General features: G+C 55.2%; 2 protein-coding genes across 3 annotated transcripts in view; one reads left to right on the top strand and one right to left on the bottom strand.

Annotated features, from left to right (window-relative positions):
* The window catches only part of SEC23IP (SEC23 interacting protein), a 90,404-nt gene extending 69,190 nt beyond the window's left edge, over nt 1–21,214 (bottom strand). Inside the window, 6 exon segments of the mRNA XM_083149913.1 lie at nt 187–276; nt 1,977–2,170; nt 16,741–16,954; nt 18,754–18,948; nt 18,950–19,284; nt 21,053–21,214. Of these exon segments, the coding sequence (XP_083006039.1) occupies nt 187–276; nt 1,977–2,170; nt 16,741–16,954; nt 18,754–18,948; nt 18,950–19,284; nt 21,053–21,170 (1,146 nt within the window). The 5' untranslated portion in view covers nt 21,171–21,214.
* A 285-nt stretch (nt 21,215–21,499) lies between these two features.
* The window catches only part of MCMBP (minichromosome maintenance complex binding protein), a 45,674-nt gene continuing 40,205 nt past the window's right edge, over nt 21,500–26,968 (top strand). For both annotated transcript variants that reach the window (XM_083149915.1, XM_083149914.1), the window contains exons 1-2: nt 21,500–21,683; nt 23,768–23,847. In XM_083149915.1, coding sequence (XP_083006041.1) covers nt 21,515–21,683; nt 23,768–23,847 — 249 coding nt within the window. In that variant the 5' untranslated portion in view covers nt 21,500–21,514. The remainder of the gene's footprint in view (nt 21,684–23,767; nt 23,848–26,968) is intronic.

The raw sequence follows: 26,968 nt of genomic DNA on the forward strand, positions 1-26,968 counted from the left end.
GTGAACGCTATACATGTGTACATTACATATATGATGCAGACAGTGAACGCTATACATGTGTACATTACATATATGATGCAGACATATATGATGTGTGTACATTACACACATGATGCAGACAGTGAACGCTATACATGTGTACATTACACACATGATGAAGGGACAGTAAGCACCACACATATGTACCTTGGGGTTGTGCATGACAATAGTCTCTCCTTCTGGGAACTCCAGCCTGCGGTGCCACTGATTTGTGGTTATAGCCTTCTTATACTCTGCCTGGGAATAAAGGACACGTGTTAGGCTGCCGCAGCAATCATACAATATGACATTGCAGTCCCCAGTCATATAGGGGCAGGGGGTCAATAAGAGCATGGTTATGTGCTCTGCTGCTACCAGTGAGGGGTAATGCTGCACTGTGCTCTAGCGGTACCAGCGAGGGGTAATGCTGCACTGTGCTCTAGCGGTACCAGCGAGGGGTAATGCTGCACTGTGCTCTAGCGGTACCAGCGAGGTGTAATACTGCACTGTGCTCTAGCGGTACCAGCGAGGGGTAATGCTGCACTGTGCTCTAGCTGTACCAGCGAGGTGTAATACTGCACTGTGCTCTAGCTGTACCAGCGAGGTGTAATACTGCACTGTGCTCTAGCGGTACCAGTGAGGGGTAATACTGCACTGTGCTCTAGCTGTACCAGCGAGGTGTAATACTGCACTGTGCTCTAGCTGTACCAGCGAGGTGTAATGCTGCACTGTGCTCTAGCGGTACCAGTGAGGGGTAATACTGCACTGTGCTCTAGCGGTACCAGTGAGGGGCAATACTGCACTGTGCTCTAGCGGTACTAGTGAGGGGTAATACTGCACTGTACTCTAGCTGTACCAGCGAGGTGTAATGCTGCAATGTGCTATAGTGGTACCAGTGAGGGGTAATACTGCACTGTGCTCTAGCGGTACCAGTGAGGGGTAATACTGCACTGTACTCTAGCTGTACCAGCGAGGTGTAATGCTGCAATGTGCTATAGTGGTACCAGTGAGGGGTAATACTGCACTGTGCTCTAGCGGTACCAGTGAGGGGTAAAACTGCACTGTGCTCTAGCTGTACCAGCGAGGTGTAATGCTGCAATGTGCTATAGCGGTACCAGCGAGGTGTAATGCTGCAATGTGCTATAGTGGTACCAGTGAGGGGTAATACTGCACTGTGCTCTAGCTGTACCAGCGAGGGTACAAACTGCACTGTGCTCTAGCGGTACCAGTGAGGGGGTAATACTGCACTGTGCTCTACTGGTACCAGCGAGGTGTAATGCTGCAATGTGCTATAGCTGTACCAGTGAGGGGTAATACTGCACTGTGCTCTAGCGGTACCAGTGAGGGGTAATACTGCACTGTGCTCTACCGGTACCAGTGAGGGGTAATACTGCACTGTGCTCTACCGGTACCAGTGAGGGGTAATACTGCACTGTGCTCTAGCTGTACCAGCGAGGTGTAATACTGCACTGTGCTCTACTGGTACCAGTGAGGGGTAATACTGCACTGTGCTCTACCGGTACCAGTGAGGGGTAATACTGCACTGTGCTCTACCGGTACCAGTGAGGGGTAATACTGCACTGTGCTCTACCGGTACCAGTGAGGGGTAATACTGCACTGTGCTCTACCGGTACCAGTGAGGGGTAATACTGCACTGTGCTCTACCGGTACCAGTGAGGGGTAATACTGCACTGTGCTCTACCGGTACCAGTGAGGGGTAATACTGCACTGTGCTCTACTGGTACCAGTGAGGGGTAATACTGCACTGTGCTCTACCGGTACCAGTGAGGGGTAATACTGCACTGTGCTCTACCGGTACCAGTGAGGGGTAATACTGCACTGTGCAGATGTTGGCACTCAAAGGGTTATTTAACCATCTCAAACATGTCAATCCTTATAATAATCTGTCCTGTTAGGGAGGGGAGAGCTAGTGGTACAGAATCCTGCAATACGCTTACCTCCAGCTTCTCACTGAATTCCTCACTGTACGGGATGAACCTGCTGTCAGTGTCTCCTTTGTAGAACCAGGAGCATCGTCTAACCTCAGAGTCCTCTTCTTCCCAGTACACCGCCTTCATCTCCCGATCATACAGGTAGACATCATACCGGCCGCCTGCCGTACATACCACCACGCTCTCAGGGTCTGGCTGAACTGCAACAACAAGACAAAGGCTGCTATTAAATCAGGTGCACAATGGTGTAATGACCAATGACACGTCCTATTCTGTGGTGACCCCGGAGGTGTCTGTGCACCAGCACGTGCTGTTATATGCTGGGAGAGATGTACAGAGGGGACACGTCCTATTCTGTGGTGACCCCGGAGGTGTCTGTGCACCAGCACGTGCTGTTATATGCTGGGAGAGATGTACAGAGGTGACACGTCCTATTCTGTGGTGACCCCGGAGGTGTCTGTGCACCAGCAGGTTACATGCTGGGAGAGATGTACAGAGGGAACACGTCCTACTCTGTGGTGACCCCGGAGGTGTCTGTGCACCAGCAGGTGCTGTTATATGCTGGGAGAGATGTACAGAGGGAACACGTCCTATTCTGTGGTGACCCCAGAGGTGTCTGTGCACCAGCACGTGCTGTTATATGCTGGGAGAGATGTACAGAGGTGACACGTCCTACTCTGTGGTGACCCCGGAGGTGTCTGTGCACCAGCACGTGCTGTTATATGCTGGGAGAGATGTACAGAGGTGACACGTCCTACTCTGTGGTGACCCCGGAGGTGTCTGTGCACCAGCACGTGCTGTTATATGCTGGGAGAGATGTACAGAGGTGACACGTCCTACTCTGTGGTGACCCCGGAGGTGTCTGTGCACCAGCACGTGCTGTTATATGCTGGGAGAGATGTACAGAGGGAACACGTCCTATTCTGTGGTGACACCGGAGGTGTCTGTGCACCAGCAGGTTATATGCTGGGAGAGATGTACAGAGGGAGCACGTCCTATTCTGTGGGGGCCCCGGAGGTGTCTGTGCACCAGCAGGTGCTGTTATATGCTGGGAGAGATGTACAGAGGTGACACGTCCTATTCTGTGGTGACCCCGGAGGTGTCTGTGCACCAGCACGTGCTGTTATATGCTGAGAGAGATGTACAGAGATGACACGTCCTATTCTGTGGTGACCCCGGAGGTGTCTGTGCACCAGCAGGTTACATGCTGGGAGAGATGTACAGAGGGAACACGTCCTATTCTGTGGGGTCCCCGGAGGTGTCTGTGCACCAGCAGGTTACATACTGGGAGAGATGTACAGAGGGAACACGTCCTATTCTGTGGTGACCCCGGAGGTGTCTGTGCACCAGCATGTACTGTTATATGCTGGGAGAGATGTACAGAGGGGACACGTCCTATTCTGTGGTGACCCCGGAGGTGTCTGTGCACCAGCACGTACTGTTATATGCTGGGAGAGATGTACAGAGGTGACACGTCCTACTCTGTGGTGACCCCGAAGGTGTCTGTGCACCAGCACGTGCTGTTATATGCTGGGAGAGATGTACAGAGGTGACACGTCCTATTCTGTGGTGACCCCGGAGGTGTCTGTGCACCAGCACGTGCTGTTATATGCTGGGAGAGATGTACAGAGGTGACACGTCCTACTCTGTGGGGGCCCCGGAGGTGTCTGCACCAGCACGTGCTGTTATATGCTGGGAGAGATGTACAGAGGTGACACGTCCTACTCTGTGGGGGCCCCGGAGGTGTCTGTGCACCAGCACGTGCTGTTATATGCTGGGAGAGATGTACAGAGGGGACACGTCCTATTCTGTGGTGACCCCGGAGGTGTCTGTGCACCAGCGCGTGCTGTTATATGCTGGGAGAGATGTACAGAGGTGACACGTCCTACTCTGTGGTGACCGCGGAGGTGTCTGTGCACCAGCACGTGCTGTTATATGCTGGGAGAGATGTACAGAGGTGACACGTCCTATTCTGTGGGGTCCCCGGAGGTGTCTGTGCACCAGCACATGCTGTTATATGCTGGGAGATGTACAGAGGTGACACGTCCTATTCTGTGGTGACCCCGGAGGTGTCTGTGCACCAGCAGGTTACATGCTGGGAGAGATGTACAGAGGGAACACGTCCTATTCTGTGGTGACCCCGGAGGTGTCTGTGCACCAGCATGTACTGTTATATGCTGGGAGAGATGTACAGAGGGAACACGTCCTATTCTGTGGTGACCCCGGAGGTGTCTGTGCACCAGCACGTGCTGTTATATGCTGGCAGAGATGTACAGAGGGAACACGTCCTATTCTGTGGGGGCCCCGGAGGTGTCTGTGCACCAGCAGGTGCTGTTATATGCTGGGAGAGATGTACAGAGGGAGCACGTCCTATTCTGTGGGGGCCCCGGAGGTGTCTGTGCACCAGCAGGTGCTGTTATATGCTGGGAGAGATGTACAGAGGTGACACGTCCTATTCTGTGGTGACCCCGGAGGTGTCTGTGCACCAGCACGTGCTGTTATATGCTGAGAGAGATGTACAGAGGTGACACGTCCTATTCTGTGGTGACCCCGGAGGTGTCTGTGCACCAGCAGGTTACATGCTGGGAGAGATGTACAGAGGTGACACGTCCTATTCTGTGGTGACCCCGGAGGTGTCTGTGCACCAGCACGTGCTGTTATATGCTGGGAGAGATGTACAGAGGGGACACGTCCTATTCTGTGGTGACCCCGGATGTGTCTGTGCACCAGCACGTGCTGTTATATGCTGGGAGAGATGTACAGAGGGAACACGTCCTATTCTGTGGGGGCCCCGGAGGTGTCTGTGCACCAGCAGGTGCTGTTATATGCTGGGAGAGATGTACAGAGGGAGCACGTCCTATTCTGTGGGGGCCCCGGAGGTGTCTGTGCACCAGCAGGTGCTGTTATATGCTGGGAGAGATGTACAGAGGTGACACGTCCTATTCTGTGGTGACCCCGGAGGTGTCTGTGCACCAGCACGTGCTGTTATATGCTGAGAGAGATGTACAGAGGTGACACGTCCTATTCTGTGGTGACCCCGGAGGTGTCTGTGCACCAGCAGGTTACATGCTGGGAGAGATGTACAGAGGTGACACGTCCTATTCTGTGGTGACCCCGGAGGTGTCTGTGCACCAGCACGTGCTGTTATATGCTGGGAGAGATGTACAGAGGGGACACGTCCTATTCTGTGGTGACCCCGGATGTGTCTGTGCACCAGCACGTGCTGTTATATGCTGGGAGAGATGTACAGAGGGGACACGTCCTATTCTGTGGTGACCGCGGAGGTGTCTGTGCACCAGCAGGTGCTGTTATATGCTGGGAGAGATGTACAGAGGTGACACGTCCTATTCTGTGGGGTCCCCGGAGGTGTCTGTGCACCAGCAGGTTACATGCTGGGAGAGATGTACAGAGGGAACACGTCCTATTCTGTGGTGACCCCGGAGGTGTCTGTGCACCAGCACGTGCTGTTATATGCTGGGAGAGATGTACAGAGGTGACACGTCCTATTCTGTGGTGACCGCGGAGGTGTCTGTGCACCAGCATGTACTGTTATATGCTGGGAGAGATGTACAGAGGTGACACGTCCTATTCTGTGGTGACCGCGGAGGTGTCTGTGCACCAGCATGTACTGTTATATGCTGGGAGAGATGCACAGAGGTGACACGTCCTATTCTGTGGTGACCCCGGAGGTGTCTGTGCACCAGCAGGTTATATGCTGGGAGAGATGTACAGAGGGGACACGTCCTATTCTGTGGTGACCCCGGAGGTGTCTGTGCACCAGCAGGTTATATGCTGGGAGAGATGTACAGAGGGGACACGTCCTATTCTGTGGGGGCCCCGGAGGTGTCTGTGCAACAGCACGTGCTGTTATATGCTGGGAGAGATGGACAGAGGTGACACGTCCTATTCTGTGGTGACCCCGGAGGTGTCTGTGCACCAGCACGTGCTGTTATATGCTGGGAGAGATGTACAGAGGTCACACGTCCTACTCTGTGGTGACCCCGGAGGTGTCTGTGCACCAGCAGGTTACATGCTGGGAGAGATGTACAGAGGTGACATGTCCTATTCTGTGGTGACCCCGGAGGTGTCTGTGCACCAGCAGGTTACATGCTGGGAGAGATGTACAGAGGGAACACGTCCTATTCTGTGGTGACCCCAGAGGTGTCTGTGCACCAGCAGGTTACATGCTGGGAGAGATGTACAGAGGGAACACGTCCTATTCTGTGGTGACCCCGGAGGTGTCTGTGCACCAGCAGGTTATATGCTGGGAGAGATGTACAGAGGTGACACGTCCTATTCTGTGGGGACCCCGGAGGTGTCTGTGCACCAGCACATGCTGTTATATGCTGGGAGAGATGTACAGAGGTGACACGTCCTATTCTGTGGGGGCCCCGGAGGTGTCTGTGCACCAGCACATGCTGTTATATGCTGGGAGAGATGTACAGAGGTGACACGTCCTATTCTGTGGTGAACCCGGAGGTGTCTGTGCACCAGCACGTGCTGTTATATGCTGGGAGAGATGTACAGAGGTGACACGTCCTATTCTGTGGGGGCCCCGGAGGTGTCTGTGCACCAGCACGTGCTGTTATATGCTGGGAGTGATGTACAGAGGTGACACGTCCTATTCTGTGGGGGCCCCGGAGGTGTCTGTGCACCAGCAGGTTATATGCTGGGAGAGATGTACAGAGGGAACACGTCCTATTCTGTGGTGACCCCGGAGGTGTCTGTGCACCAGCAGGTTACATGCTGGGAGAGATGTACAGAGGGAGCACGTCCTACTCTGTGGGGGCCCCGAAGGTGTCTGTGTACCAGCATGTGCTGTTATATGCTGGGAGAGATGGACAGAGGTGACACGTCCTACTCTGTGGTGACCCCGGAGGTGTCTGTGCACCAGCAAGTGCTCTAATATGCTGGGAGAGATGCACAGAGGTGACACGTCCTATTCTGTGGGGGCCCCGGAGGTGTCTGTGCACCAGCAGGTGCTGTTATATGCTGGGAGAGATGTACAGAGGTGACACGTCCTATTCTGTGGTGACCCCGGAGGTGTTTGTGCACCAGCACGTGCTGTTATATGCTGAGAGATGTACAGAGGTGACACGTCCTATTCTGTGGTGACCCCGGAGGTGTCTGTGCACCAGCAGGTTACATGCTGGGAGAGATGTACAGAGGGAACACGTCCTATTCTGTGGTGACCCTGGAGGTGTCTGTGCACCAGCAGGTTATATGCTGGGAGAGATGTACAGAGGGGACACGTCCTATTCTGTGGGGGCCCCGGAGGTGTCTGTGCACCAGCACGTGCTGTTATATGCTGGGAGAGATGTACAGAGGTGACACGTCCTATTCTGTGGGGGCCCTGGAGGTGTCTGTGCACCAGCTCGTGCTGTAATATGCTGGGAGAGATGTACAGAGGGAACACGTCCTATTCTGTGGTGACCCTGGAGGTGTCTGTGCACCAGCAGGTTATATGCTGGGAGAGATGTACAGAGGTGACACGTCCTATTCTGTGGTGACCCCGGAGGTGTCTGTGCACCAGCATGTACTGTTATATGCTGGGAGAGATGTACAGAGGTGACACGTCCTATTCTGTGGTGACCCCGGAGGTGTCTGTGCACCAGCATGTACTGTTATATGCTGGGAGAGATGTACAGAGGTGACACGTCCTATTCTGTGGTGACCCCGGAGGTGTCTGTGCACCAGCACGTGCTGTTATATGCTGGGAGAGATGTACAGAGGGAACACGTCCTATTCTGTGGGGGCCCCGGACGTGTCTGTGCACCAGCAGGTTACATGCTGGGAGAGATGTACAGAGGGAGCACGTCCTACTCTGTGGGGGCCCCGAAGGTGTCTGTGTACCAGCATGTGCTGTTATATGCTGGGAGAGATGGACAGAGGTGACACGTCCTACTCTGTGGTGACCCCGGAGGTGTCTGTGCACCAGCAAGTGCTCTAATATGCTGGGAGAGATGTACAGAGGTGACACGTCCTATTCTGTGGTGACCCCGGAGGTGTCTGTGCACCAGCAGGTTACATGCTGGGAGAGATGTACAGAGGGGACACGTCCTATTCTGTGGTGACCCCGGAGGTGTCTGTGCACCAGCACGTGCTGTTATATGCTGAGAGAGATGTACAGAGGTGACACGTCCTATTCTGTGGTGACCCCGGAGGTGTCTGTGCACCAGCAGGTTACATGCTGGGAGAGATGTACAGAGGGAACACGTCCTATTCTGTGGTGACCCCGGAGGTGTCTGTGCACCAGCAGGTTATATGCTGGGAGAGATGAACAGAGGTGACACGTCCTATTCTGTGGTGACCCCGGAGGTGTCTGTGCACCAGCAGGTTATATGCTGGGAGAGATGTACAGAGGGGACACGTCCTATTCTGTGGGGGCCCCGGAGGTGTCTGTGCACCAGCACGTGCTGTTATATGCTGGGAGAGATGGACAGAGGTGACACGTCCTACTCTGTGGTGACCCCGGAGGTGTCTGTGCACCAGCAGGTTACATGCTGGGAGAGATGTACAGAGGTGACATGTCCTATTCTGTGGTGACCCCGGAGGTGTCTGTGCACCAGCAGGTTATATGCTGGGAGAGATGTACAGAGGGAACACGTCCTATTCTGTGGGGGCCCCGAAGGTGTCTGTGTACCAGCATGTGCTGTTATATGCTGGGAGAGATGGACAGAGGTGACACGTCCTACTCTGTGGTGACCCCGGAGGTGTCTGTGCACCAGCAAGTGCTCTAATATGCTGGGAGAGATGCACAGAGGTGACACGTCCTATTCTGTGGGGGCCCCGGAGGTGTCTGTGCACCAGCAGGTGCTGTTATATGCTGGGAGAGATGTACAGAGGTGACACGTCCTATTCTGTGGTGACCCCGGAGGTGTCTGTGCACCAGCACGTGCTGTTATATGCTGAGAGATGTACAGAGGTGACACGTCCTATTCTGTGGTGACCCCGGAGGTGTCTGTGCACCAGCAGGTTACATGCTGGGAGAGATGTACAGAGGGAACACGTCCTATTCTGTGGTGACCCTGGAGGTGTCTGTGCACCAGCAGGTTATATGCTGGGAGAGATGTACAGAGGGGACACGTCCTATTCTGTGGAGGCCCCGGAGGGGTCTGTGCACCAGCACGTGCTGTTATATGCTGGGAGAGATGTACAGAGGTGACACGTCCTATTCTGTGGGGACCCTGGAGGTGTCTGTGCACCAGCACGTGCTGTTATATGCTGGGAGAGATGTACAGAGGTGACACGTCCTACTCTGTGGTGACCCCGGAGGTGTCTGTGCACCAGCAGGTTATATGCTGGGAGAGATGTACAGAGGTGACACGTCCTATTCTGTGGTGACCCCGGAGGTGTCTGTGCACCAGCATGTACTGTTATATGCTGGGAGAGATGTACAGAGGTGACACGTCCTATTCTGTGGTGACCCCGGAGGTGTCTGTGCACCAGCATGTACTGTTATATGCTGGGAGAGATGTACAGAGGTGACACGTCCTATTCTGTGGTGACCCCGGAGGTGTCTGTGCGCCAGCACGTGCTGTTATATGCTGGGAGAGATGTACAGAGGGAACACGTCCTATTCTGTGGGGGCCCCGGACGTGTCTGTGCACCAGCAGGTTACATGCTGGGAGAGATGTACAGAGGGAGCACGTCCTACTCTGTGGGGGCCCCGAAGGTGTCTGTGTACCAGTATGTGCTGTTATATGCTGGGAGAGATGGACAGAGGTGACACGTCCTACTCTGTGGTGACCCCGGAGGTGTCTGTGCACCAGCAAGTGCTCTAATATGCTGGGAGAGATGTACAGAGGTGACACGTCCTATTCTGTGGGGGCCCTGGAGGTGTCTGTGCACCAGCAGGTTATATGCTGGGAGAGATGTACAGAGGGGACACGTCCTATTCTGTGGGGGCCCCGAAGGTGTCTGTGCACCAGCACGTGCTGTTATATGCTGGGAGAGATGTACAGAGGTGACACGTCCTATTCTGTGGGGGCCCTGGAGGTGTCTGTGCACCAGCTCGTGCTGTAATATGCTGGGAGAGATGTACAGAGGGAACACGTCCTATTCTGTGGTGACCCTGGAGGTGTCTGTGCACCAGCAGGTTATATGCTGGGAGAGATGTACAGAGGTGACACGTCCTATTCTGTGGTGACCCCGGAGGTGTCTGTGCACCAGCATGTACTGTTATATGCTGGGAGAGATGTACAGAGGTGACACGTCCTATTCTGTGGTGACCCCGGAGGTGTCTGTGCACCAGCATGTACTGTTATATGCTGGGAGAGATGTACAGAGGTGACACGTCCTATTCTGTGGTGACCCCGGAGGTGTCTGTGCACCAGCACGTGCTGTTATATGCTGGGAGAGATGTACAGAGGGAACACGTCCTATTCTGTGGGGGCCCCGGACGTGTCTGTGCACCAGCAGGTTACATGCTGGGAGAGATGTACAGAGGGAGCACGTCCTACTCTGTGGGGGCCCCGAAGGTGTCTGTGTACCAGCATGTGCTGTTATATGCTGGGAGAGATGGACAGAGGTGACACGTCCTACTCTGTGGTGACCCCGGAGGTGTCTGTGCACCAGCAAGTGCTCTAATATGCTGGGAGAGATGTACAGAGGTGACACGTCCTATTCTGTGGTGACCCCGGAGGTGTCTGTGCACCAGCAGGTTACATGCTGGGAGAGATGTACAGAGGGGACACGTCCTATTCTGTGGTGACCCCGGAGGTGTCTGTGCACCAGCACGTGCTGTTATATGCTGAGAGAGATGTACAGAGGTGACACGTCCTATTCTGTGGTGACCCCGGAGGTGTCTGTGCACCAGCAGGTTACATGCTGGGAGAGATGTACAGAGGGAACACGTCCTATTCTGTGGTGACCCCGGAGGTGTCTGTGCACCAGCAGGTTATATGCTGGGAGAGATGTACAGAGGTGACACGTCCTATTCTGTGGTGACCCCGGAGGTGTCTGTGCACCAGCAGGTTATATGCTGGGAGAGATGTACAGAGGGGACACGTCCTATTCTGTGGGGGCCCCGGAGGTGTCTGTGCACCAGCAGGTTACATGCTGGGAGAGATGTACAGAGGGAACACGTCCTATTCTGTGGTGACCCCGGAGGTGTCTGTGCACCAGCAGGTTATATGCTGGGAGAGATGAACAGAGGTGACACGTCCTATTCTGTGGTGACCCCGGAGGTGTCTGTGCACCAGCAGGTTATATGCTGGGAGAGATGTACAGAGGGGACACGTCCTATTCTGTGGGGGCCCCGGAGGTGTCTGTGCACCAGCACGTGCTGTTATATGCTGGGAGAGATGGACAGAGGTGACACGTCCTACTCTGTGGTGACCCCGGAGGTGTCTGTGCACCAGCAGGTTACATGCTGGGAGAGATGTACAGAGGTGACATGTCCTATTCTGTGGTGACCCCGGAGGTGTCTGTGCACCAGCAGGTTATATGCTGGGAGAGATGTACAGAGGGAACACGTCCTATTCTGTGGGGGCCCCGAAGGTGTCTGTGTACCAGCATGTGCTGTTATATGCTGGGAGAGATGGACAGAGGTGACACGTCCTACTCTGTGGTGACCCCGGAGGTGTCTGTGCACCAGCAAGTGCTCTAATATGCTGGGAGAGATGCACAGAGGTGACACGTCCTATTCTGTGGGGGCCCCGGAGGTGTCTGTGCACCAGCAGGTGCTGTTATATGCTGGGAGAGATGTACAGAGGTGACACGTCCTATTCTGTGGTGACCCCGGAGGTGTCTGTGCACCAGCACGTGCTGTTATATGCTGAGAGATGTACAGAGGTGACACGTCCTATTCTGTGGTGACCCCGGAGGTGTCTGTGCACCAGCAGGTTACATGCTGGGAGAGATGTACAGAGGGAACACGTCCTATTCTGTGGTGACCCTGGAGGTGTCTGTGCACCAGCAGGTTATATGCTGGGAGAGATGTACAGAGGGGACACGTCCTATTCTGTGGAGGCCCCGGAGGTGTCTGTGCACCAGCACGTGCTGTTATATGCTGGGAGAGATGTACAGAGGTGACACGTCCTATTCTGTGGGGACCCTGGAGGTGTCTGTGCACCAGCACGTGCTGTTATATGCTGGGAGAGATGTACAGAGGTGACACGTCCTACTCTGTGGTGACCCCGGAGGTGTCTGTGCACCAGCAGGTTATATGCTGGGAGAGATGTACAGAGGTGACACGTCCTATTCTGTGGTGACCCCGGAGGTGTCTGTGCACCAGCATGTACTGTTATATGCTGGGAGAGATGTACAGAGGTGACACGTCCTATTCTGTGGTGACCCCGGAGGTGTCTGTGCACCAGCATGTACTGTTATATGCTGGGAGAGATGTACAGAGGTGACACGTCCTATTCTGTGGTGACCCCGGAGGTGTCTGTGCGCCAGCACGTGCTGTTATATGCTGGGAGAGATGTACAGAGGGAACACGTCCTATTCTGTGGGGGCCCCGGACGTGTCTGTGCACCAGCAGGTTACATGCTGGGAGAGATGTACAGAGGGAGCACGTCCTACTCTGTGGGGGCCCCGAAGGTGTCTGTGTACCAGCATGTGCTGTTATATGCTGGGAGAGATGGACAGAGGTGACACGTCCTACTCTGTGGTGACCCCGGAGGTGTCTGTGCACCAGCAAGTGCTCTAATATGCTGGGAGAGATGTACAGAGGTGACACGTCCTATTCTGTGGGGGCCCCGGAGGTGTCTGTGCACCAGCACGTGCTGTTATATGCTGAGAGAGATGTACAGAGGTGACACGTCCTATTCTGTGGTGACCCCGGAGGTGTCTGTGCACCAGCAGGTTACATGCTGGGAGAGATGTACAGAGGGAACACGTCCTATTCTGTGGTGACCCCGGAGGTGTCTGTGCACCAGCAGGTTATATGCTGGGAGAGATGTACAGAGGTGACACGTCCTATTCTGTGGTGACCCCGGAGGTGTCTGTGCACCAGCAGGTTATATGCTGGGAGAGATGTACACGTCCTATTCTGTGGGGGCCCCGGAGGTGTCTGTGCACCAGCAGGTTACATGCTGGGAGAGATGTACAGAGGGAACACGTCCTATTCTGTGGTGACCCCGGAGGTGTCTGTGCACCAGCAGGTTATATGCTGGGAGAGATGTACAGAGGTGACACGTCCTATTCTGTGGTGACCCCGGAGGTGTCTGTGCACCAGCAGGTTATATGCTGGGAGAGATGTACAGAGGGGACACGTCCTATTCTGTGGGGGCCCCGGAGGTGTCTGTGCACCAGCACGTGCTGTTATATGCTGGGAGAGATGTACAGAGGTGACACGTCCTATTCTGTGGGGGCCCCGGAGGTGTCTGTGCACCAGCTCGTGCTGTAATATGCTGGGAGAGATGTACAGAGGGAACACGTCCTATTCTGTGGTGACCCTGGAGGTGTCTGTGCACCAGCAGGTTATATGCTGGGAGAGATGTACAGAGGTGACACGTCCTATTCTGTGGTGACCCCGGAGGTGTCTGTGCACCAGCATGTACTGTTATATGCTGGGAGAGATGTACAGAGGTGACACGTCCTATTCTGTGGTGACCCCGGAGGTGTCTGTGTACCAGCATGTACTGTTATATGCTGGGAGAGATGTACAGAAGTGACACGTCTTATTCTGCGGTGACCCCGGAGGTGTCTGTGCACCAGCAGGTTACATGCTGGGAGAGATGTACAGAAGTGACACGTCCTATTCTGCGGTGACCCCGGAGGTGTCTGTGCACCAGCAAGTTACATGCTGGGAGAGATGTACAAAGGGAAAACGTCCTATTCTGGGGTGACCCCGGAGGTGTCTGTGCACCAGCACGTGCTGTTATATGCTGGGAGAGATGTACAGAGGTGACACGTCCTATTCTGTGGTGACCCCGGAGGTGTCTGTGCACCAGCAGGTTATATGCTGGGAGAGATGTACAGAGGGAACACGTCCTATTCTGTGGTGACCGCGGAGGTGTCTGTGCATCAGCACGTGCTGTTACATGATGGGAGAGATGTACAGAGGGGACACGTCCTATTCTGTGGGGGCCCCGGAGGTGTCTGTGCACCAGCACGTGCTGTTATATGCTGGGAGAGATGTACAGAGGGGACACGTCCTATTCTGTGGGGGCCCCGGACGTGTCTGTGCACCAGCAGGTTACATGCTGGGAGAGATGTACAGAGGGAACACGTCCTATTCTGTGGTGACCTCTGAGGTGTCTGTGCACCAGCAGGTTACATGCTGGGAGAGATGTACAGAGGGGACACGTCCTACTCTGTGGGGGCCCCTGAGGTGTCTGTGCACCAGCATGTACTGTTATATGCTGGGAGAGATGTACAGAGGGAACACGTCCTATTCTGTGGTGACCCCGGAGGTGTCTGTGCACCAGCACGTGCTGTTATATGCTGGGAGAGATGTACAGAGGTGACACGTCCTATTCTGTGGGGGCCCCGGACGTGTCTGTGCAACAGCACGTGCTGTTATATGCTGGGAGAGATGTACAGAGGTGACACGTCCTACTCTGTGGTGGCCCCGGAGGTGTCTGTGCACCAGCACGTGCTGTTATATGCTGGGAGAGATGTACAGAGGTGACACGTCCTATTCTGTGGTGACCCCTGAGGTGTCTGTGCACCAGCACGTGCTGTTATATGCTGGGAGAGATGTACAGAGGTGACACGTCCTATTCTGTGGTGACCCCGGAGGTGTCTGTGCACCAGCAGGTTATATGCTGGGAGAGATGTACAGAGGGAACACGTCCTATTCTGTGGTGACCGCGGAGGTGTCTGTGCATCAGCACGTGCTGTTATATGCTGGGAGAGATGTACAGAGGGAACACGTCCTATTCTGTGGTGACCCCGGAGGTGTCTGTGCACCAGCACGTGCTGTTATATGCTGGGAGATGTACAGAGGTGACACGTCCTATTCTGTGGTGACCCCGGAGGTGTCTGTGCACCAGCATGTACTGTTATATGCTGGGAGAGATGTACAGAGGTGACACGTCCTATTCTGTGGGGGCCCCGGACGTGTCTGTGCACCAGCAGGTTACATGCTGGGAGAGATGTACAGAGGGAACACGTCCTATTCTGTGGTGACCCCGGAGGTGTCTGTGCACCAGCACGTGCTGTTAAATGCTGGGAGAGATGTACAGAGGTGACACGTCCTATTCTGTGGTGACCCCTGAGGTGTCTGTGCACCAGCACGTGCTGTTATATGCTGGAAGAGATGTACAGAGGTGACACGTCCTATTCTGTGGTGATCCCTGAGGTGTCTGTGCACCAGCACGTGCTGTTATATGCTGGGAGAGATGTACAAAGGGAACACGTCCTATTCTGTGGTGACCCCGGAGGTGTCTGTGCACCAGCATGTGCTGTTATATGCTGGGAGAGATGTACAGAAGTGACACATCCTACTCTGCGGTGACCCCGGAGGTGTCTGTGCACCAGCAGGTTACATGCTGGGAGAGATGTACAGAAGTGACACGTCCTATTCTGCGGTGACCCCGGAGGTGTCTGTGCACCAGCAGGTTACATGCTGGGAGAGATGTACAGAAGTGACACGTCCTATTCTGGGGTGACCCCGGAGGTGTCTGTGCACCAGAACGTGCTGTTATATGCTGGGAGAGATGTACAGAAGTGACACATCCTATTCTGTGGGGTCCCCGGAGGTGTCTGTGCACCAGCACATGCTGTTATATGCTGGGAGAGATGTACAGAGGTGACACGTCCTATTCTGTGGTGACCCCGGAGGTGTCTGTGTACCAGCACATGCTGTTATATGCTGGGAGAGATGTACAGAGGTGACACGTCTTATTCTGCGGTGACCCCGGAGGTGTCTGTGCACCAGCACGTGCTGTTATATGCTGGGAGAGATGTACAGAGGTGACACGTCCTATTCTGTGGTGACCGCGGAGGTGTCTGTGCACCAGCACGTGCTGTTATATGCTGGGAGAGATGTACAGAGGTGACACGTCCTATTCTGTGGGGTCCCCGGAGGTGTCTGTGCACCAGCAGGTTACATGCTGGGAGAGATGTACAGAGGGAGCACGTCCTACTCTGTGGGGGCCCCGAAGGTGTCTGTGTACCAGCATGTACTGTTATATGCTGGGAGAGATGTACAGAGGTGACACGTCCTATTCTGTGGTGACCCCGGAGGTGTCTGTGTACCAGCACGTGCTGTTATATGCTGGGAGAGATGTACAGAGGGAACACGTCCTATTCTGTGGTGACCCCGGAGGTGTCTGTGCACCAGCACGTGCTGTTATATGCTGGGAGAGATGTACAGAGGGTGCACGTCCTATTCTGTGGGGTCCCCGGAGGTGTCTGTGCACCAGCACGTGCTGTTATATGCTGGTAGAGATGTACAGAGGTGACACGTCCTATTCTGTGAGGTCCCCGGAGGTGTCTGTGCACCAGCATGTACTGTTATATGCTGGGAGAGATGTACAGAGGTGACACGTCCTATTCTGCGGTGACCCCGGAGGTGTCTGTGCACCAGCACGTGCTGTTATATGCTGGTAGAGATGTACAGAGGTGACACGTCCTATTCTGTGGTGACCCCGGAGGTGTCTGTGCACCAGCAGGTTATATGCTGGGAGAGATGTACAGAGGTGACACGTCCTATTCTGTGGTGACCCCGGAGGTGTCTGTGCACCAGCAGGTTACATGCTGGGAGAGATGTACCATATATATTAGGCAGCACATGTGCAGTATAATAGGCTGGATGTACACGAGCTTGCGGCACAGCGTGCGTGAGTACTGTACGCATATAGCGTAATATGCTCACCTGAGTTATACACCTCCTCCAGATTGTCAGAGTCATAACCGCTGAACGGCAACCAGACCTCGCGCTCTTCCACCAACTTGCAGAAGAACCAGTGTGGTTGCACCGCCTCGTATAGGTTCGGCAGGAAGAGGGGCTGGGGAGGAGATACAGCTGGTCTGGTGCTTGGATAGACTTGTCCAGATGACGGTGGCAGGAAAGGAGGGACAGGAGGTGGCTGCAACACAAAATCAGTATTTCTTGTTTTATCTACTGACCCAACTGTGCGATCATTAACACAGCTGCTGATTCACATTGTACCACGCGCATAGTACATTGCTGCTGATTCACAATGTACCACGCTCATAGTGCATTGCTGCTGATTCACATTGTACCACGCGCATAGTGCATTGCTGCTGATTCACATTGTACCACGCGCATAGTTGCTGATTCACAATGTACCACGTGCATAGCTGCTGATTCACATTGTACCACGCGCATAGTGCATTGCTGCTGATTCACATCGCACCACGTGCATAGCTGCTGATTCACAATGTACCACGTGCATAGCTGCTGATTCACATTGTACCACGCGCATAGTGCATTGCTGCTGATTTACATCGCACCACGTGCATAGCTGCTGATTCACAATGTACCACGCGCATAGTGCATTGCTGCTGATTCACAATGTACCACGCGCATCGTGCATTGCTGCTGATTCACATTCTACCACGCGCATCGTGCATTGCTGCTGATTCACATTCTACCACGCGCATCGTGCATTGCTGCTGATTCACATTCTACCACGCGCATCGTGCATTGCTGCTGAGTCACATTCTACCACGCGCATCGTGCATTGCTGCTGAGTCACATTCTACCACGCGCATCGTGCATTGCTGCTGAGTCACATTCTACCACGCGCATAGTGCATTGCTGCTGATTCACATTCTACCACGCGCATAGTGCATTGCTGCTGATTCACATTCTACCACGCGCATAGTGCATTGCTGCTGATTCACATTCTACCACGCGCATAGTGCATTGCTGCTGATTCACATTCTACCACGCGCATAGTGCATTGCTGCTGATTCACATTCTACCACGCGCATAGTGCATTGCTGCTGATTCACATTCTACCACGCGCATAGCTGCTGATTCACATTGTACCATGCACATAGTGCATTGCTGCTGATTCACAATGTACCACGCGCATAGTGCATTGCTGCTGATTCACATCGTACCACGCGCATAGTACATTGCTGCTGATTCACAATGTACCACGCGCATAGTGCATTGCTGCTGATTCACAATGTACCACGCGCATAGTGCATTGCTGCTGATTCACATCGTACCACGCGCATAGTACATTGCTGCTGATTCACAATGTACCACGCGCATAGTGCATTGCTTCTGATTCACATCGCACCACACGCATAGCACATTGCTGCTGATTCACAAGGTACCACGTGCATAGTACATTGCTGCTGATTTACATCATACCACGTGCATAGTACATTGCTGCTGATTCACATCATACCACGTGCATAGTGCATTGCTGCTGATTCACATCATACGATGTGCATAGTGCATTGATGCTGATTCACATCGTACCACGCGCATAGTACATTGCTGCTGATTTACAATGTACCACGCGCATAGTGCATTGCTTCTGATTCACATCGCACCACACGCATAGCACATTGCTGCTGATTCACAATGTACCACGCGCATAGTGCATTGCTGCTGATTCACATTGTACCGCGCGCATAGTACATTGCTGCTGATTTACATCATACCACGTGCATAGTACATTGCTGCTGATTCACATCATACCACGTGCATAGTGCATTGCTGCTGATTCACATCATACCATGTGCATAGTGCATTGCTGCTGATTCACATCATACCATGTGCATAGTGCATTGCTGCTGATTCACAATGTACCACGCGCATAGTGCATTGCTGCTGATTCACATCGCACCACACGCATAGCACATTGCTGTTAGATAAAGACTAGACATGTAACCATGTGCTTACTGGGGGAAGCGGGCCTGCAGTGCTCGGGTAGACACGAGGCATCGGTGCCACCTGGGGGACCGTGCTGTGTTGTCCCATGGTGTACTCCTGCTGCAGCTGTGGAGGTGGTAGATAGGGATTTGCCCGGCTGCTGTGTGTGTTTTGGCGGTATGGGTTATACCCTGCCTGGGGTGTGACAGCAGGGGGAGCAGAATAGTTACTGGGAGGGGGGCACACCTGTGCCGCTGGAGGGAAAGCGCCAGTTGCGTCACTGGAGACCAGCATTGGGAAAAGAAACCATAGGAGAGGGTGTAATGCTTTGTCCATTCTGAGTTCTAGAGGCGGATGTGGGGGGCTTAGCGAAAGCAGCAAGACCAGATGACTGAGCCGCAGAGGACGCGGGGGTCTGCCCTATGCTGGCAAATGGATCATTGCTGCTTGGGAAGCTCGCCGCCTGGGAGAAATAGCTAAAGGTCTGAGGGGGATTAGCTGCACCGGATGCCTGTCCCAAGAAGCTGTCCTCTTCTCCCACCTCTGCGGCATCATCTGCAACTAAGAGACAACCATGGTTAGGATACAATAGGGCATTGGTATGGGGGGGGTGTGTTGGAGGACAAGGTTAGGCGGGGGCAGGATGGTGAGGACAGTATGGGGATGAGAGGGGGTGTCAGTGTGGGGATACTGTGAGGTGAGGACAGTATGGGGATGAGAGGGGGGGTCAGTGTGGGGATGAGGGGGAATACTGTGAGGTGAGGACAGTGTGGGGATGAGAGGGGGTGTCAGTGTGGGGATGAGGGGGGATATTGTGAGGTGAGGACCCAGTATGGGGATGAGAGGGGGGTCAGTGTGGGGGTGAGAGGGGATACTATGAGGTGAGGACAGTATGGGGGTGAGAGGGGGGTCAGTGTGGGGATGAGGGGGGATATTGTGAGGTGAGGACAGTATGGGGGTGAGAGGGGATATTGTGAGGTGAGGACAGTATGCGGGTGTCAGTGTGGGGATGAGGGGGGATATTGTGAGGTGAGGACAGTATGGGGGTGTCAGTGTGGGGGTGAGGGGATATTGGGCATATTGTGAGGTGAGGACAGTATGGGGGTGTCAGTGTGGGGGTGAGGGGATATTGTGAGTTGAGGACAGTATGGGAATGAGGGGGAATACTGTGAGTGAGGACAGTGTGGGGATGAGGGGGGATATTGTGAGGTGAGGACCCAGTATGGGAATGAGAGGGGGGTCAGTGTGGGGGTGAGAGGGGATATTGTGAGGTGAGGACAGTATGGGGGTGAGGGGATATTGGGGGATATTGTGAGGTGAGGACAGTGTGGGGGTGAGAGGGGATATTGTGAGGTGAGGACAGTATGGGGGTGAGGGGATATTGTGAGGTGAGGACAGTATGGGGGTGTCAGTGTGGGGGTGAGGGGATATTGGGCATATTGTGAGGTGAGGACAGTATGGGGGTGTCAGTGTGGGGGTGAGGGGATATTGTGAGGTGAGGACAGTATGGGGGTGTCAGTGTGGGGATGAGGGGGGATATTGTGAGGTGAGGACAGTATGGGGGTGTCAGTGTGGGGGTGAGGGGATATTGTTAGGTGAGGACAGTATGGGAGTGTCAGGGTGAGGGGATATTGTGAGGTGAGGACAGTATGGGGGTGTCAGGGTGAGGGGATATTGTGAGGTGAGGACAGTATGGGGGTGTCAGTGTGGGGGTGAGGGGATATTGTGAGGTGAGGACCCAGTATGGGAATGAGAGGGGGGTCAGTGTGGGGGTGAGAGGGGATACTATGAGGTGAGGACAGTATGGGGGTGAGAGGGGATATTGTGAGGTGAGGACAGTATGGGGGTGTCAGTGTGGGGGTGAGGGGATATTGTGAGGTGAGAACAGTATGGGGGTGTCAGTGTGGGGGTGAGGGGATATTGGGGGATATTGTGAGGTGAGGACAGTATGGGGGTGTCAGTGTAGGGATATTGTGAGGTGAGGACAGTATGGGGGTGAGAGGGGATACTATGAGGTGAGGACAGTATGGGGGTGAGAGGGGATATTGTGAGGTGAGGACAGTATGGGGGTGTCAGTGTGGGGGTGAGGGGATATTGTGAGGTGAGGACAGTATGGGGGTGTCAGTGTGGGGATGAGGGGGGATATTGTGAGGTGAGGACAGTATGGGGGTGTCAGTGTAGGGATATTGTGAGGTGAGGACAGTATGGGGGTGTCAGTGTAGGGATATTGTGAGGTGAGGACAGTATGGGGGTGTCAGTGTGGGGGTGAGGGGATATTGTGAGGTAAGGACAGCAGAAGGATGAGGGAAGGAAGGCCCAGAGGACTGACCGGCAGGGAGGGTCCCGGCGCGGCTGACGGGGATGAAGGGGACGGAGAAGTTGAGCTCCGAGGACGCTGAGAAGAGCAGGTTAGTCCCACCCGGAGCCCGGCTCATCCTTTCAGCCATGTCCGCTCTCAGCTCCACGTCCCCGAGCCGGGAATAAGGAACTGACAGCGGAACAGCCAATCACAGCACCACGCTCCGCCTTTACCCTGACGTCACGACCAATAGTGATTCTCAAATGACATATGGGCGGGACGAGATGGCAAAACAGACACCACATTGACCAATAGTGTCAGTCCCCGCATACGGTTCTCCGCCCAGCAAGCGACGGATCACCCAATAACCGGTGACTGTAGAGCCTGGTGGCGTCAGCCAATCAGTGCTGGCATGAATATACACGTGACTGTGGTGTGAAACGTGTGTGCCATCCAGGATAAGGCGGATCTACATGCACTTCCGCCAAGCATATGAAACTCCGCCCACTTTATGATGACGACATTTTCCCGCCATTGGCCGCTGCCTCTCAGGTCTCTGTGGTGCTGGAGGTGACCATGCTGCTGTCTGGTGGGATCAGCGCTCCGGCAGGGGCCGGGGACTGGGTCAGCGCGCCCCTCAGTGTGGTGCGGGGCCTGCGGGGTGAGTGTGGCCCCCCTGAGTGCTCTGTCTCTTGTCACCTGGCTGTTCTTGTGCTGCACTGAGGTCTGCTCCCACTGCTGTAGTGATGTCTGCTCATCTGTGCTGCACTGAGGACAGCTTCCCCTGCTACAGTGATGTCTGCTCCCGCTGCCTCAGTACTGCCCTGTGGTCTGCTCCCCCTGCCCCGGTGCTGCCCTGTGGTCTGCTCCCCCTGCCCCGGTGCTGCCCTGTGGTCTGCTCCCCCTGCCCCGGTGCTGCCCTGTGGTCTGCTCCCCCTGCCCCGGTGCTGCCCTGTGGTCTGCTCCCCCTGCCCCGGTGCTGCCCTGCGGTCTGCTCCCCCTGCCCCGGTGCTGCCCTGCGGTCTGCTCCCCCTGCCCCGGTGCTGCCCTGCGGTCTGCTCCCCCTGCCCCGGTGCTGCCCGGCGGTCTGCTCCCCCTGCCCCGGTGCTGCCCGGCGGTCTGCTCCCCCTGCCCCGGTGCTGCCCGGCGGTCTGCTCCCCCTGCCCCGGTGCTGCCCGGCGGTCTGCTCCCCCTGCCCCGGTGCTGCCCGGCGGTCTGCTCCCCCTGCCCCGGTGCTGCCCGGCGGTCTGCTCCCCCTGCCCCGGTGCTGCCCGGCGGTCTGCTCCCCCTGCCCCGGTGCTGCCCGGCGGTCTGCTCCCCCTGCCCCGGTGCTGCCCGGCGGTCTGCTCCCCCTGCCCCGGTGCTGCCCGGCGGTCTGCTCCCCCTGCCCCGGTGCTGCCCGGCGGTCTGCTCCCCCTGCCCCGGTGCTGCCCGGCGGTCTGCTCCCCCTGCCCCGGTGCTGCCCGGCGGTCTGCTCCCCCTGCCCCGGTGCTGCCCGGCGGTCTGCTCCCCCTGCCCCGGTGCTGCCCGGCGGTCTGCTCCCCCTGCCCCGGTGCTGCCCGGCGGTCTGCTCCCCCTGCCCCGGTGCTGCCCGGCGGTCTGCTCCCCCTGCCCCGGTGCTGCCCGGCGGTCTGCTCCCCCTGCCCCGGTGCTGCCCGGCGGTCTGCTCCCCCTGCCCCGGTGCTGCCCGGCGGTCTGCTCCCCCTGCCCCGGTGCTGCCCGGCGGTCTGCTCCCCCTGCCGCGGTGCTGCCCGGCGGTCTGCTCCCCCTGCCGCGGTGCTGCCCGGCGGTCTGCTCCCCCTGCCCCGGTGCTGCCCGGCGGTCTGCTCCCCCTGCCCCGGTGCTGCCCGGCGGTCTGCTCCCCCTGCCCCGGTGCTGCCCGGCGGTCTGCTCCCCCTGCCCCGGTGCTGCCCGGCGGTCTGCTCCCCCTGCCCTGTGGTCTGCTCCCCCTGGCCCGGTGCTGCCCTGAGGTGACGGTCTGCCCCCCTGCCCCAACCATACTGACCCGGCTGCATCTGTGCTACAACTTATATTGTTTCACTAATAGTGCTTCATCACTAATACTACTCCACCTGTATCTGTTACAGCACAGGTTCTCAAACTCGGTCCTCATGACTAGGGATGGCCATCGTTGGCAATTCTGCAACTGGCCATCGATAGTGTTTAACTATGCAATGGATGACATCGATATTTTTACATATCGGTGGTCATCCATTGTGTTTGATTGGCCTGTGGGCCAATCAAAACATGGGGGGTGGGGCTTCATTGGTGTCCGGGGCGGAGCCATGCTCCGTGTCCCAGCACTTTGAAAAAAAAAACCAGCAAAACATTGTTTTGCTATTCCATCGATGGAGGGAAACCATCTGGTTCTCCCCCATCGATGGCAAAAGTATTCGACATTGGCCATGAGCCATCGATGATTTTGAATTATCGATGGCCATCCCTACTCAGGACCCAGCACAGTGCATGGTTTGCAGGTCTCCTCACAGAATCACAAGTGAAATACAGTAATTAGCTGCAATTGTGGATCTTTTAAAATGTGTCCGTGAGTAATGACCGCACCTGTGCACCTGCCGGGTGACCTGGAAAATGGGAACTGTGTGGGCTCATGACGACTGAGCTTAAGAACCCTGCGCTACACTAATACTGCTTCACCTGGTGTCCCTCGGACACTGGCGCCGCTCTCCCACAGTTACCAGCACCATCAGTGAATGCCGACCAGCGCTGTGTTTCTCCCCCCTGCAGCTCAGAGCGAGGCCTTGCCAGACTGGGAGAAGAAGGTCATACAGTATTTCCAGGAGAAGCTACAAGATAACAGCAGCTGGGTGAGGACCGGGTGTGTGGGGCATTGATATCACCAATATTATGGTGACATGCAAGTGGCAAACGGTCTCTGTAGGCCAACACATTCAAAGTACACACTAGAAATGGTGGACACCAGTTTGTTTTTCGGGCGGTGTCATTTTCAGCGTTAAATTACAATTAACCCTCTGTACAAGTGTCCTCTTGTTGACCTGTTAACCTTTGACCCATTATTGGTCAACCTATCAACCCGATAGCAAGGATCTGATGTCTAAATGATTCCTGTCCAGGACTATGAAGGACTGTGGTGCCAGGGTCATGTGATGGTGGGTGGGCCTCCGACCTCAGTGCCATAACCCTGGCCTGTCCCGCTCCGACCCCAGTGCCGTAACCCCGGTCCTGGGATAATGAGGTCTCTGCAGGACCACGGGTGGAAGCTTTTGCAGATCTTGACATTTTTAAGATCACTCAAACATGTGAAATATCACATTCCCCACAGGACCAACACTCCGCCACTGACTGTAAGAACCACTCACACAAATATCACGTTCCCCACAGGACCAACACTCCGCCACTGACTGTAAGAACCACTCACACTCCGCCCGTCTCTGTCCCACTCACTGGCTTCCTGCAGTCTACTCCTGGGTCATCACTGCTGGGAGTCTTCATTCACTAGAGCACTAACACATCTCCAGCAGTTTCAGACCTGGAGGCCCACCCACCGTCACATGACCCTGGCACACCCACCGTCACATGACCCTGGCACACCCACCGTCACATGACCCTGGCACCACAGTCCTTCATAGTCCTGGACAGGAAGCATTTAGACACCAGATCCGGGTTGATGGGTCGACCAATAATAGGTCAAGGGTTAACAGGTCAACACTATATGGTGGACAGGTCACCCAGACGACAAGCGCACAGAAAGCTATTTGTTAGCAGGTGGAAAGGGCTCTCCTCACACAGTAGGTGGCTCATCCCTCAGCCGATTCCACTGCTCCTTTCTGCCCTCGGCTACATGCGGATAGGGACACGGAGATCCACTGCTTTGACGCCAGAGAGCCTGGGCTAGTCCTCCCTCTACCTCTCCTCCAAGGACACGGGTTACAGTGTATGTTCGAGACAGCCATATCTGTTTAAGGAGATCAGCGCCCTTTCTTTCTTTGCATTGCATGCCTTTGTATTCTTGCTGTGTATTGTGTACTGCATTAAATAGGAAGTTTACACTACCTAGACAGTTTACCTCCCTTTACCCCCTCCCTCAGGAGGATAGGGTTCACTGGGAAAAGGCTCCTAAGGTAGAAGCGTATGTGGCTAAGCTGATCTTCTATGCTGCCCATCCCAACTGCGTCTCTCAAAGACCCGGCCGATCGGAAGTTGGGAAAACTTCCTCAAACTTATCTACACCACTGCAGGGGCCGTAGCTAGGCCTGCCCTGGCATCATCTTGGGTGGCTAAGGCCATGGTAGAATGGCAACTACTCTCGCGGCTGACGCAGCGGAAGGTACACCAGCAGAGAACCTTCTACCTAGTATAGAGAAGGTACATCAGGCCGCTCTTCATTTAGTGGAGGCAGCGCTTTATGCTGCCACCCTGACCATTTTGCGTGTCGGCTTTGGCAGTTGCAGCATGGCGATCCTTGTGGCTGCGCTCTTGGAAGGTAGACCCTGACTCTAAGAAAACCTTAGAGGTGCTTCCCTTTGAGGGTTCCCTTTAGTTTGGGTCCAAATTGGCTAAAATCGTAGCTATGGTAGCAGCTTTCCTACTTTCCACTCCGACACCATGTCCCCGTGTTGCCTTCCAGTCCTTTGGCTTCAAGGGCGGAGTTAGGGGACATTCCTTTTCCAGAACACAGCCCCAGATTGCCAGGTCCTCAAAACCCAAGGCCAAGTGTCCCTGGGTCGCCAGGCGCCCTGACCCTAAGCCAGCGAACAAACCCTCTGCATGATGAGGCGGGCTTCCACCTGGGGGATTCCCAGGTATTACGCCGCCTGTTGGGGATTTCGGACCTCTGGTGGGCATCCACAACAGATGCATGGTTTTGGGATATTGTCTTCCGAGGCTACTCCCTAACCTTCCGGCGTCATCCACCGAACTCCTTCTTTCCTAATTCCTTTGGAGAATTTGTGGAAAATTCAGGGCTCTGGAAAAATCCATCCAGAAACTCCTGCAATTCCTAGTCATAGCACTGGTGATAGTCTTGTAACATCATGGCTGGAGCATCAATTGACCCAAGTCTTCCATGGTTCCCACACAGACTATGATCCATCTCAGAACCCAGTTGACTACAGTACATCAAAGGATCTACCCTGCAGAGGAACGCCACCGGACACTGCACTCCCTCAGATTGGTGTCTGTTCATACCTGCATGAGGGTCTTGTGTTCGATGGTATCGACCTTTTGACATGGCGGATTATGCCCAATTCCACTCCTGTCCACTACAACGGGAGACCCTCGCCAAGTGGTCAGGGTCCTACACCAACATCCGGTCACAGCTGATAGCTTTGTCCCCGGTCTTGCGTCTCTTACTCTCCTGGTGGCTTCTAGACCAGAACCAGCCCTTTGCTTGACTGAACCCTGGTTCCGGAGTCGCCCTGTGCAGGTCCAGTCAGACAATGCCATGACGGTGGCTTATATCAACCGCAAGGGCGGCACTAGCAGTCAGGCTGCCATGGCAGAGATCTTCTGCATTTTTCATTGGGCGGAAAAGAAGATCCCTGCTCTATTGGCAATCTTTATCCCAGGAGCCCTACACTGGGAAGCGAAGTTCCTGAGCTGTTGGACTCTGGATGCCGTCTAATGGGTCCTTCATCCGGAGGTGTTCCACATGCTGGGACAGACCCGAGGTGGACTTTATGGCATGGCAGCACAACCCCAAGGTTGCCCTATACGGGTCCAGGTCTTGTGACCCAGGGGCTTGCATGGAGGGTGCCCTGTCAGCCTTGTGGCCATTTGCTCTGGTGTATGCCGTCCCTCTGATTTCGGTATTCCTCAGAGTGATCAAGTTGAAGACGGAGGACTGCACATTGATCCTTGTGGCTACCTGTTGGCAGGCCCTGTCAGTGGCCCCTCAGGTCTGTCTACCTCTATGTCCAGACCTGCTCTCTCATGGCCCATGTCTACACGCAGATTTGGAGCATCTGG

The sequence above is a fragment of the Crinia signifera genome, chromosome 6 (genome assembly GCF_055691185.1).
Source record: "Crinia signifera chromosome 6, ASM5569118v1, whole genome shotgun sequence".
NCBI lineage: Eukaryota > Metazoa > Chordata > Amphibia > Anura > Myobatrachidae > Crinia > Crinia signifera.